Here is a 12,602-nt window from a genome sequence, read left to right as displayed (position 1 = left end):
AACGTTAAAATAGTACGAGTAGCGTTTAAGAGTAGCGGGTAGCATTTGTTAATTTTTTGTTACTTCTTTTTAACAATTTATATTATTATTTGGGTTCCCTCTAGGTTTTCTCCTTGGGAGGGTTTTTTTTTTTGTTCCCTCTAGGGTTTCTCCTTTGGGAGGGTTTTTCTAACCTCCATTGCTAGATTTTTCTTCTTTTTTTTGAAGGTTTTCCTTCAATCTTCTCCTTCTCTCTCTTTCTCTTCCATCTCTTTTCTTCTGATCTCAATTGTAAATTTTTGTAGGGGCTTCCATCGGTATTTTTACCGGTGGTAAGCCCCAAAAAAACTTTTTAATGCTTTCAATAAAAGATCACAACTTTATGATGGAGTTTGATCTACTATTAGGTTTAATTTATTTGTTTGTTCGTCTGTCAAAGTTTGAAGATTTAGGGTTTCACAATCTCCAAAAGTGTCTAGAAGGCCATATGAGTTTTTTCACCCAAACAACTATTCATATGTGGATCTCAAGCCGAATTAGTGCTAACTCACAGATTGTATTGCTTCAGATGAAGATTTTTATAAAGGCGATCGTTGATCAAATCTGCGATGTAACTAGTTCTAAGGTGAACTGTATTTGTATTGGAATTTTAGATTTCCTCGGAATTGTTTGTAAGTGCCGTTTGGCTATCTTTCATTAATGAAATCCTTTCTCTTCTTGTCAAAAAAAAAAAAAAAAAAAAAATTCTTTTAGTAATGCAATCGCTACTTTTGCTAAACACCCATACTATCATCTGTTACTTTGATAGCTAACATCTACTCACTACTGATTGACAGCTAGTCGCTAACTTAACAGTTACCTGTTACTCGACTGCTAAAAGCTACCCGCTACTGCTAGCTTTACCAAACTGGACCTTAATGCATTATTTAAGTTATTCTTGCTTCATTTATTATAAATAAGTAAATAACTCTATTGATTTTCACTTCAAAACCATCAACCCTAAAAGAAATAAAAAAAAAAAAAAAATTTAAAAAAAAAAAAAAAAAAAAAAAAAAAAAAAAAAAAAAACCATTCATAGCTATACTTCCATAATCCATAAACTAACCATTCAACAATGGAGGCACCAACTTGGGCAACGTATTTTCTCGCATCGCTAGCGACCATAGCCATAGTACTCCTTATGAACAACCTTCGCCGTCCTAAACTTAACTTACCACCCGGCCCAAAACCATGGCCTATCATAGGGAACTTCAATCTCATTGGGTCACTTCCCCATCGTTCTATCGACGAACTCTCTAAGAAATATGGGCATGTAATGATGCTCAAATTTGGGTCAGTCCCAGTGTTAGTAGGCTCATCCGTAGAAATGGCAAAGATTATCCTAAAAACAAATGATGAAATCTTTGCCGGAAGGCCTAGAGTTGCTTCCGGAAAGTATACAACGTATAACTATTATGATATAACATGGTCTCAATATGGTCCATATTGGCGTCAAGCTAGAAAGATTTGCTTGATGAAGCTTTTTAGCTCCAAGAGGCTCGAATCATACGAGTACATACGCATAGAAGAACTTAATTCCTTCTTAAGAGGTATATTTAACACTAATGGAGAATCCATTTTGTTGAAAGATTACCTCTTTGCTTTGAACTTAAATGTGATTAGTAGGATGGTGTTAGGAAAAAAATACACGGAAAAAAATAGCGAAGATATATCGATTGTAACACTAAAGGAATTTAAGTCAATGGTTGATGAATGGTTCTTTTTAAATGGGGTATTAAATCTTGGAGATTGGATCCCTTGTTTAAAGTATACGGATGTTCAAGGTTATGTGAAGAGGATGAAGATTTTGGGTGAGAAATTCGACATATTTTTGGAACATGTATTGGATGAACATAATGCTAGAAGGGAGATTGAGAAGGAAAATTGGGTTCCAAAAGATATGGTGGATGTATTATTACAACTTGCTGATGATCCTAATAATGAAGTTAAGCTTGAAAGAATTGGAGTCAAGGCATTCACTCAGGTATGTCCTAATCTAACTTTGTTATACCTACACATACAACATAATTTTTCATGAGAGAGTGATTAGAGCAACTTTCCTAGTTCGAAGAGATCTTAGGATCAATTCTCATCACTTGTCCTTGTGATTCTCTAAACATAATCTTCATTTAAAAATCACTTTAGGGTATATTCTTGTAATATTGCACATCTAGGCTAAATACAAGGAAGAAGATTTGTTATAAAAGTGATTAGATGTTTTTAGTGACTTATAATTACATTGAACTTAATTATTATTAAACCAGTCTCCATTTGTCATTTGTGAACTTTTGCATTATATTATACATACATAAAATGGATTTCAGGAATTACTTGCTGGAGGTACAGAGAGTTCAGCAACAACAGTTGAGTGGGCAATGTCTGAACTCATAAGAAGGCTGGACATCATAGCTAAGGCTAGAGAGGAGATGGACCACGTAATAGGAAAGGAAAAATGGGTTCTAGAGAAAGATATACAAAACTTGCCTTATGTTTGCGCAATAGTAAAGGAAACAATGAGATTGCACCCGGTAGCACCTTTGCTCGCGCCTCATCTAGCAAGGGAGCAAGTTAAAACCAAAGGCTATGATATCCCTAAGGGTTCCGTTGTGCTTGTAAATACTTTCACCATACAAAGAGACCCTAAGGTATATGAAAGGCCAGATGAATTTTGGCCTGAAAGATTTATTGGGAAAAATATAGATGTCAAAGGTCACAATTTTGAGTTGTTGCCTTTTGGATCGGGGAGAAGGATGTGCCCAGGGTATAATCTTGGCCTTAAAATTATAGAGACAAGTTTGGCTAATCTTCTTCATGGTTTTGCATGGAAATTGCCTAATAACATGAAGCCTCAAGATTTGGATATGGATGAGGTTTATGGTCTCTCAAATCCTAAAAAGATTCCTCTTAGTGTTTGTGCTGAGCCTCGACTTTGTCACCATATTTACCATACTTGAAAATTTAAATTTTTAATATTGAACCTTAATTACCTCAAGTTGGGGTTTGAGGTCGTAGCCTAGTAGTTAAGGCCTTTTAATTCGTGTTCTTGTTTTAATTAAATCAAAGTGTGTAAGCTATGGTAATGGTAGCAGATGTTAAAGTTATATGTGAGTATATTTTATTATCGTAATTAGTTATGCATATCAGCTCTGTATTATTTGTAGTTGCTACATTTCTTTAATGATAATGTTTAATACTTTATATGTTTTATAGGGTTCATTGTTCATATATGTGAGAGTATGGTAGAATTAATAAAATTTGTGGATAATAGCCCGAAAAATGGGTGAACCAAATATGTAATAAATTTTGTGGTTTATTACAACCAAAACTGATACTTAGTAATTTTGTATGTAGTATGTGACAAAATTAAATAAAATAACCTAAATTAATTTGAGGAAAATTTATGAGGGAGGACCTTTTAATTAGACCTTTTTGTGACAAAGACCCTTTTATAAAAAAAGGTGGCACAAAAGGTCCTTATATCATGTTTGACTTGTGAGGAGGGTCCTTTGACCATTTTTCGGCGTTGACTTTTTTATTTTCCAGCCATAAAAAGCCACGTGTAAAGCACGTGACTTATTAAGTTCCCTTTTTACCTTGTTTTCTCTCATTGTGGGGAGGATTAGCCTTGAATTACTTTGAATAGCCTTCAATTTTAATTTATGGGATTACAATTGAAGTTTTGGTGCTAATTGTTTTTAGAAATTAGGGTTTAATAGGGAGAAAAAAGGGGAAAACGAGGGAAAAGAGGAGGGGGACTTTTTTTGGCCGGGAAATAAAAAAGTCAACGCCGGAAAATGGTCAAAGGACCCTCATCACAATCTAAACATGATATAAGGACCTTTTGTGCCACCTTTTTTTTTTTAATAAAAGGGCCTTTGTCACAAAAAGGTCTACTTAAAAGGACCTTTAGTGTAATGTTTTGAGGTAGTAGGACATACACGGCCTTTTTTATTTTTTATTTTTTTTTTTTGTGTAATGTTTAATACTCTATATGTAGTAGTATGAGACTCTGAATGTGAGATAGTATGGTAGAATTAATAAACTTTGTGGAAAATAGCCTAAAAAAAGTGATATAACCAAATATGTGAGAGTAAATTTGTGGTACAATACAGCCAAAACTAATACTCCTTATCACCATATACTGTATAAAACACAATTACTAAAAATGAAATAGGTCAAACATTAATAGATGGATTGAGTAATATGTGTTCGTGCTGTGGAGTACCTGATGTAACTTATGCTCTAGCTAGCATACTGTTTTTTAACTCAAAGTGACAACGTTAGCCTACATATTAGTGATTTATTTATCTTGTATGATGCGTGATGATTGAGCTACGTAGAAGTATTAATAGAAGTCACAAGACTAAATACAAGAGTCTTATAATAAACCTACCCAAAAGCTAATTAAGTAACATTTGAAGTTTATTTTATACCATAATCAAACCTAACATGACCTGATAACCTGATGTCATAATAATGCTAAATACAAATATCTCTAATATTTAAATTGGTTGATCGAGTCATCATCTATCAGCTCACTGTGTATAAAATGGGAATAAGATAATACAGAGTAAAACATACTCTATAATCAATCAATAACTTATATACTAAAAGACACACCAGCAATGACACGTGTCATTTACTGGTGTGTCTCTTAGTTTTTTTTTTTTTAAAAAAAATCAAATTAGGAAACAAATCTTAAACATAAATAAAATGTTAGAAAAGATTTAATATATCCTTCCAAATATATTAATACCATAAACATAAGGAAAAAAAAACATATGTAGTGTTACATACTACTTTACCATTAATAAAACAAGGATTTTTTTAAAAAAAAAGATTTAGTATTTAATTATGTATGATTAGCTTGCCAAGAAAGATATGAAAAAATGTTTTAAGTCGATTGATTATTCAGAAAAAAATACTATGTAAGAAAGAATGAGTAATAATAGTGTCCAAAAAAGAAACCTATTTACGGGTTAAATACATATTGTTAAGATATTTATTTGGTAAACAAAAAGAAAATTATATAAATTGTTGGTGAAATATATATAAGTATACTTACATATGTATTTTAAAATATCGTATTTTGCTAATAATAGGCTTTCATAATAAATCTATTTTACGAATTGATAACTTAGGGCATGTTCTCATTGACTGAACTCAGCTGAACTGAACTGAACTTAGCTGAACTCAACTGAACTCAACTGAACTGAACTGAACTCAACTGAATCCATAACCATTATAAAAATGCAAACCAAATTACTGTAGCTTATGAATAGTTTTTTGTGGTGCTATTACAGCCTTGCCCTCAACATTAATGAATTGCCAATTCTGCCCCTTATTTCCACCGACTTACTTGGCCCTTGCTCTCTCACCGACTTCCTCACCTTCTTCCCCCCTCTGTCTGAAGGAAAAAGGGTCAGAGTATTTAGGGGAAACAAGGAGAGAGAAACCTAGAGAGAGAAACTTCTACAACTCAAGACCAACGACGATCATCCCTTTCGACGATGGTGCTTCAATTCTTCTATGCGTTTCGATTTTTCGAGTCCAAGGTTGTGGAAGATGATTTCCCGATCGTCACATTCATCAGGTTCGATCTCGTTTCTCTTTCTCAATTTAGTTTCAAAGTTTTGGGCTTTGCTTATTCGATTGTCGTGGATTTTTTCATATATGTTCCTGTTGTTTTTGAATTTTTTGGGGTTGAATCTTTGTGGGTGTATTTGTGCAAAATCGCTTCGTTTTTAATGGGGTTTATTTGATCGATTTGTTTTCAATATTTTGGGTTTATTCGTTCGATTGTTTTTCGATTTTTAGTGGGTTTATTTAATCTATTTATTTTCGTTTTTTGGGTTGAATTTTAGTGCCTTTTTTAATTCTGTGGTTTTTTTTGGGTTGAATTCGAGTGATTTATGTTTTTTGGGTTGATTTTTTTATATTGTTAGTAGCATTATTGTCTGATTTGTAACAGAATTGTTGATCTCTAGGTACAATTCTATCTCCCCTTTCTCTTTCTTGTTTAAATTGGTTCAATTTTCATCTAACCTTTAATATGAATGTCAGTTAGTTTTTTTTTTTTTTTTTTTTTTTTTTTTTTTTTTTTTGTGCATATCTCCTCTATTTTCCTTTTTTTTTTTCTCATCCTCCAGTTTCTTTGTTTTTTTTCTTTCTAAAATAGGCAGAAAGCGTAAGACAGAGCAAGGTTTGGTGGATTCGAGTTTGAGGTGAAGAAACTCATATATTATTGCATGGTTGATTTGTTTTTAATTTATCTATTTAAAATGTAATGATTTATTTATGATATGTGCTGTGATTTGTGTGTTATTGTTGATGTTTGTTTGTGTTTTGTGGAATTGATGGAATTTTAATTTGATTGATTGAGAAACAAGCTCACTTGATGTTAGGCTATTTTTTTTGTCAAATCTGAATTGTTACATTTGAACGATTGTACCATTATTGTTAAATTCGGTTTGAAATTTATTTATTTTGTGTTCTTTTGTATGAGTGATGTATGAGTAATTGTTTCATGAAGATGGTTGGGCTTCATTGTTTCTTCCTTTAAGGTTGTGTTCATTTCCCTTTTTTTCGTTGTATTTCTTGTACCTTGATTATGAACGGTGCTTTAATTTCTATATATGCAGAAATGGAAGGTGAACAATTATTTCAGAATTATGGGGTGGTTTTGATTCAATCTATAACCCTTATAAAAATGCAAAACAAAACTAATGTAGCTTATGTGGTGGTTCATTTGTGGGCTTTCCTGCCGTTTTCAATTGAATTTCATTTCAAATGGCTCTTGATAGCAACTTGCTACTAAGGTATCCTTTCATTCTCATGGTTTCCTTTATTTAGTTCGTCTGTACATTGGGAAATTTTCAATTCAATTTGATGAAATTTCAGTATTTTGGTAAGTTTTGGGATCCTGAGGCCAGCAAATATGTAAAAAATCGGCCAATTGATCAAGCAAAACCACCGTCACTTCCACATGAATTTCTAATGTTAGTAGAAAGAGCCATCAAGGACTCCCACTCTCTTATAGCTAAATAGTCTGAGGCAAATAATGTAGAAGACATTCTTCCCCCAGTTGTAAATTATTATACACAAATTGGACAGCTTGGTTTACATGAGGTTCGTAATTCTAAAGTTTTATCTGATTTTTCTTGGATTGAAATTACATGGCTTAGCTTTCAGTGTGACAACCAACACTTTCATGTTGAAGAAACATCTGGACAGCTCTTCTATAATACCTATTAGAAATTGTCTTATTGTTGCTATGACCTTCTTTGTTTGCTTGTTTGTTTGTTTGCTGTCAAATGGAATTTTGTTATTTCTTAGAAACAAGTAAATGATCTCCAAAATTGAAGTTAATGGGTATTGTATCACACAATAAAGAACATCTTTTGAAGTTTGGTAAAAAAACTCCAACTTCTTTACTCATAGTCTCTAATAAGTAATGACCACCTAATCTCCTAAAAGGTAGAATAAATTTAGAAAATTGGTGTTTGCTGACTTGCTTTATGCTCTATAGCCTCTATACTACAGAGACAAAGTGTGTGTCATAATAAGTTAAGGAACTAACACCTTAATAGGTGAAGAGTAAGTTGCCTCGCTGGCAATTAACTTAGCTTTTTTGTTCCACAATTATACGATTCTATAGTCTATAATGTCAAGCAAAGTGAAGCTCTAGGACCTCATTGCCTTGATTGATACATTCATCTGCTTGTTTCAGGACAAGGATGAGAGTCATGGGAAAGGAATACCTATTGTATCTTTCTCCATTGGTGACTCTGCTATATGGTGATCAGGCAGATGAAAAGGCTGATAAGATCAAATTAGAATCTGGAGATGTTCTAATATTCGTAGGTAAATCAAGACGTATTTTTCATGGTGTCTCTGCAATTTTTTTTGTGAAGTTTAAAGTGTTTTTAGTGGATTGGTAAGTGAATTAATGAGAGTTTTGAGTGGTTATTTTACACATGAATGAAGAAGTTTTTGATTCAATAATTTTTGGTAATGCTTAAGTTAGGGTTTATTTTGCACTGTTGTTGTTATATTCGGTTTTAAAATTTCTTAATTTTGTGTTCTTATGTTGAATCTACTTGTAAAAATGACCAGGGAAGCTTATATTTGTTTTGCTAAAATTTTACTTCAGAGCTTTCTCTAACCCCCCACTAAAGCAAAACAACTTTCCTCTCCATTGAAATAACTTGAAAGGTAATTTGTTGATTTCCCGATCCGATGTCTTCTTTCTGCTTTCTCTCTCTTGTTCTAATTGGTTCAATGTTCATCCCTTCGTTTAGATTTTTCCTTTTATTTGGATGTTAGACTGATTAAATTTTTGTTCCTTTCTGGGTTTTTCTGCAGTTGGATTTTCTGGGTTTTTATTTATTTATTTTAATATTGATTCTGAGTTTAATTCAACTTTACTAGGTGTTTTTGTGTTTAAAGCTTGATGCTAATATCATTGGAGGAACTTAGTTATAGAAAGGCATGCCTTTTTATTGGCAGAAGTGAATAAGTTAGTTTTTTGTAATTAGTTTGATAGGAGTAGAATATCATATCGCTGAAAGTTTTCTATTTGATTTGGTATAGGAGATTATGCCTCTTTTCCAGTCAATGTGATCTTCATGGATTAAAATTGACATACCAATGAAACTCAACATCCTATATTTTTTCACACAATTAACATGGTTTGCTGACTTGGGAAGTTTAAAAAATATCTCTAATTCATGGATTATGTTTAGTATTTGCATGAGATTGCTGTGCTGTTATTATGGTATGGACGAGGTTGTGGTGAAAGTAAGATAAAGCTCTAAAATGTTCAATGTGATGGCAAAACCATTTGCTTGTATCTTATACTCGATGTAGTATAGTTGTATATAGCCTATATTATTTGCTTGAATCTTATACTAGATGTAGTATAGTTGTATATAGCCTAAAATGTTCAATGTAATGTCAGGCTTTATGAACTATTTAGAACCCCATGTCCTAAGCTTTATTAAACCCTTTAGCTGTGTATTGTTTCTTATTTGGGTGGTGTATTGTCCCTTTGTTATTGAACAGGAAGTTAATTATTGCCAGATTGACCGGATAAGTTTTGAGATACTACCTACATTACATCCTTGGAGTTGATATTGATGATACAATGTAGTTATATCATCACCTCTTCTCTGTGGATAGCCAAAAGGTGAGGCTTGCACTTAAAGAGAATCAAATTTATTATACATTCATTACATTATATCATATCAATCCTATTACTGCTAAGAACATGGATGCATCATTCTTTATTCTGTCATGCTGTCATGTTTAAATACAAGGTAGGAAAGTATTTTTGGATATATTTAGTTAATCAGAAGTATATATTCATTGCTTCAAAGATATGAAAAGAGGAACATGGCTAAGTAGAATGTCTTCATGGCATTGAGAGTAGCATGAAACCTATTCTTGGTTGAGTTAATGCATGCATCACCAAGTCAAATGGGCTTGCAAATTAGCATCATTGGTGTTTGATTTTGGCACTTTGACCAGATTAGGTAGGACTGGGCCAATATTATGACAACCATCATTTCTTGGATGAATTTATATCATACCTTTGTGATGATTTTATTCAGCCTATATATATATGTGCACATATCTGTGTTTGTCGACTTTTTTTCATTTGTATATGGTATATTTTGGTTGTTCAAACTTATTAGAATATAGAGCATCATAGTATTATCAGAAAGTGTAGATAGATTGGTTATTGGCTCTTTGATTTCATTCTACATTGGATGAATGAAATCATGAAGAACTTTGTTGTCTTAATATTTGTCCTCACTTCTCCCCCCCCCCCCCCTCTCTCTCTCTCTATTTTGTATGCCTGGTAAGGTACTAAACTTACTTTTTAATGATGACAGAAACAAAAGGTTGAGGACAAATTAAAGGTTCTTTTGGAGACTGTCCCTTTACACAAAGTGGCGGATATATTTGTTGCAAGCTTTGAAATAAGCCTCGAGGAGCAAACAGGAAAGATCAGTTTCTTAGAATGTCCAATAGGGTTGAAATATACCCGGTATACAAAGTTATTTTAAATAAGAGCGACAATTTTGTATCATTAACTAATTACTACTGGCATTAACAATAGTATGAATTTTGGAATCACTCAAAATTGGCTTAGCTTGATCACAATGAGACTTATTTAATTAAGCACTAATTTAGGTACTGCTTCCTCTATCTCATTTCACTAAATGTGTCAAACACTAAGATGCTTTTACCGTTTACATGCGAGCCTAAGAACTACAATCGTTCAAATCGTACATAAAATGATTTATAGATAAATAAACAATAAATAAACTTTAATATATAAACTTATGATATTTCTCATTCATTTTATACATTCCATATCGATTACAAACTCTAATTACTAAAATTTTCAATAGAAGAACCGCTTGAAAATATTCTACTTTAAAAAGTCTAACAAACAAATATACAATACTTTCGTATATATTACATTTAATCCATTTTACATAACATTATCCCTTAGTGTTGCATTTACTTATAACTACTCCTTATTATCACAATCATTCTAAGACGAAGCTATTCGAAAATTATTTAGGTACTCATCAATAAGAAACTATATTGCGTTCTAAAATAATGTCTAAAACAATAGTATATTTCTTTTTAAGAATCTTTGAATTATAACAAATTCTAGATAACTTCACTTATAACAATTGTTTTTCCATAGATATTTCCCCATTGAAACTTTATCATTACTCCTCTTTAGTACATATAAATTCATGTATCCTTGCTATTACATAACCCGAACACAACCACAAATATCACAACAACCGAACAAAACCACGGATTTTACTTATCTTGCCGTCGGGGGGCACGCGCAACGCGAGTGCTCCAACGACTAGTATTTTATAAGAGAAGGAAATTAGGAGCTGAACTGAACTGAACTGAGCTGAAATGAACTGAACTGAACTGAATTTCAACGTAAGAGAACATGCCCTTAGTCAAATTTATTTTTTATAATTAAATATAATGTTAATTAAAAAATACTTCGTAGTTATTGCAAGTTACCGTGCATGGCACGGGACCTAACCTAGTTACTTCTATTCGTAAAAAGACAAGTCAACAACTTAACATGTAAGTTCAATGTGAAATTCTTAATTTCCATTTAATCTATACTCTGTAATTGATTATACTTGAATTAATCCACTAACTGCACTTACGTTAGTCATTTATCTATTCTTTTTTTTTTTCTCAATCACTCAATCATCTAATTAATTAATTGATTATAGATGAATTAATCCACACTTAGACCTATTTTCTTTACCTTATTCAAATAATATTTAGTAAAAACTAAGTTAATTATAAATTTAACAAAAATAAGTTAATTAATTACATTTACAAAAACTTTTACATGCCGCTGGTTTACAATAATTTTATTGTACATTGAACATTTTGCGAAAAGTGACTTTTTTTTTTTTTTGTTTTTGCAAAAGTGACCCATATTTTTACAAAAGTCACTTTTTTCAAAAAAGTGAGCCTTTTTTTCCACAAAAGTAACCCTTTTTTTTCACAAAAGTGACCCTTTTTTTTGTGTTACCTTTATAGTCCAGTTGATTAGAGGCATTGAGTCTTGGAAACCATGCTTAAATATGGTTCTAGTCTTTTTGAGCATAATTGGCACTAGCCTCACCATATCAATAGTATGACCAACCACTTTTATATTATCCTTTTAATTGTTTTATACACTAAAAATAACTTATACTTCCTTCGTTTCTATTTAGTTAACGCGTTTGATTTAGGCACATATATTAAGGAGAGGAGAGAGAGTGATAGAGAATGGAAAAGCAAGTGGGGTACCTTGTAAATGCAAGGTAAAACATTTTCCCAAAAAGAAAACGTGTCAACTAAAAAGAAACTTCCTAAAAAGGAATACGTGTCAACTAAAAAGAAACGGAGGTAGTAACTAATAGCTATTTACAAAATATTTTTACACAGTTATGATCAGCTAATCAATCAACTAACAACTAACAACTAGTCAAAGCAACTAAGGAGTAATAGTCAAAAGCTATTTGTACATTATGGGCCATTGTGGCCCATTAAATAAATAACCAAAAATTTTAGCTGTAAATTATTTGGATCACTAGATAATCAATCACTGAGAGCGTAATAGGCCCAAAAAAAGGCCCATTCAGGCCATTCGAAATATTTATTAGTGGACCATCTGCCCATCTTGACTTTTATCAACCGCTTTTTTTTTGTTTTTTCCTTTGAAATGTTTGAATAGTAGTGCATTAAGCAAGAACTTTTCTACAGTTTATTGAGCTAAATCGCTAATCATATCTTCTTCAAGGGATTATTCCAACTATAAGTTGACTCATTAGGATTGTTTGACGGGTAACTTGACTTTTCGATTTACATTCAAACATATTATTCACTACAATTCAAAACACACTAAATATGATAATAACAGCACAATTATTTCACATTGAAAGTTCCAAATTACGACCTAGCTAGCAAAATCAACCTTGTTCATTATTGCTGTAAATCAAGTCTTAAACATAAAAAAAATATGCAAACCACCTCAAAAT

At 32.1% G+C, this 12,602-nt stretch overlaps 1 protein-coding gene and 1 long non-coding RNA gene across 2 annotated transcripts; both read left to right on the top strand.

Annotated features, from left to right (window-relative positions):
- The first annotated feature begins 1,082 nt into the window (after positions 1–1,082).
- On the top strand, positions 1,083–3,010 carry LOC145602308 (trimethyltridecatetraene synthase-like). The gene is made up of 2 exons (XM_081658499.1): positions 1,083–2,002; positions 2,343–3,010. The coding sequence occupies exons 1-2, from the start codon at positions 1,094–1,096 to the stop codon at positions 2,970–2,972; spliced, it is 1,539 nt and encodes a 512-aa protein (XP_081514625.1). The 5' UTR covers positions 1,083–1,093; the 3' UTR covers positions 2,973–3,010.
- Positions 3,011–7,764: 4,754 nt separating this feature from the next.
- On the top strand, positions 7,765–10,107 carry LOC145603130 (uncharacterized). Its single transcript, XR_014104693.1, has 3 exons — positions 7,765–7,881; positions 9,082–9,205; positions 9,915–10,107. It is a non-coding gene; the product is annotated as an uncharacterized LOC145603130 (long non-coding RNA).
- The last annotated feature ends 2,495 nt before the right edge of the window (positions 10,108–12,602 follow it).

This window comes from Chenopodium album, chromosome 21 (genome assembly GCF_948465745.1).
Source record: "Chenopodium album chromosome 21, dcCheAlbu1.1, whole genome shotgun sequence".
Lineage (NCBI taxonomy): Eukaryota > Viridiplantae > Streptophyta > Magnoliopsida > Caryophyllales > Amaranthaceae > Chenopodium > Chenopodium album.
Note: the sequence above shows the minus strand (reverse complement) of the source record. Positions and strands in the feature narration are given on the sequence as shown.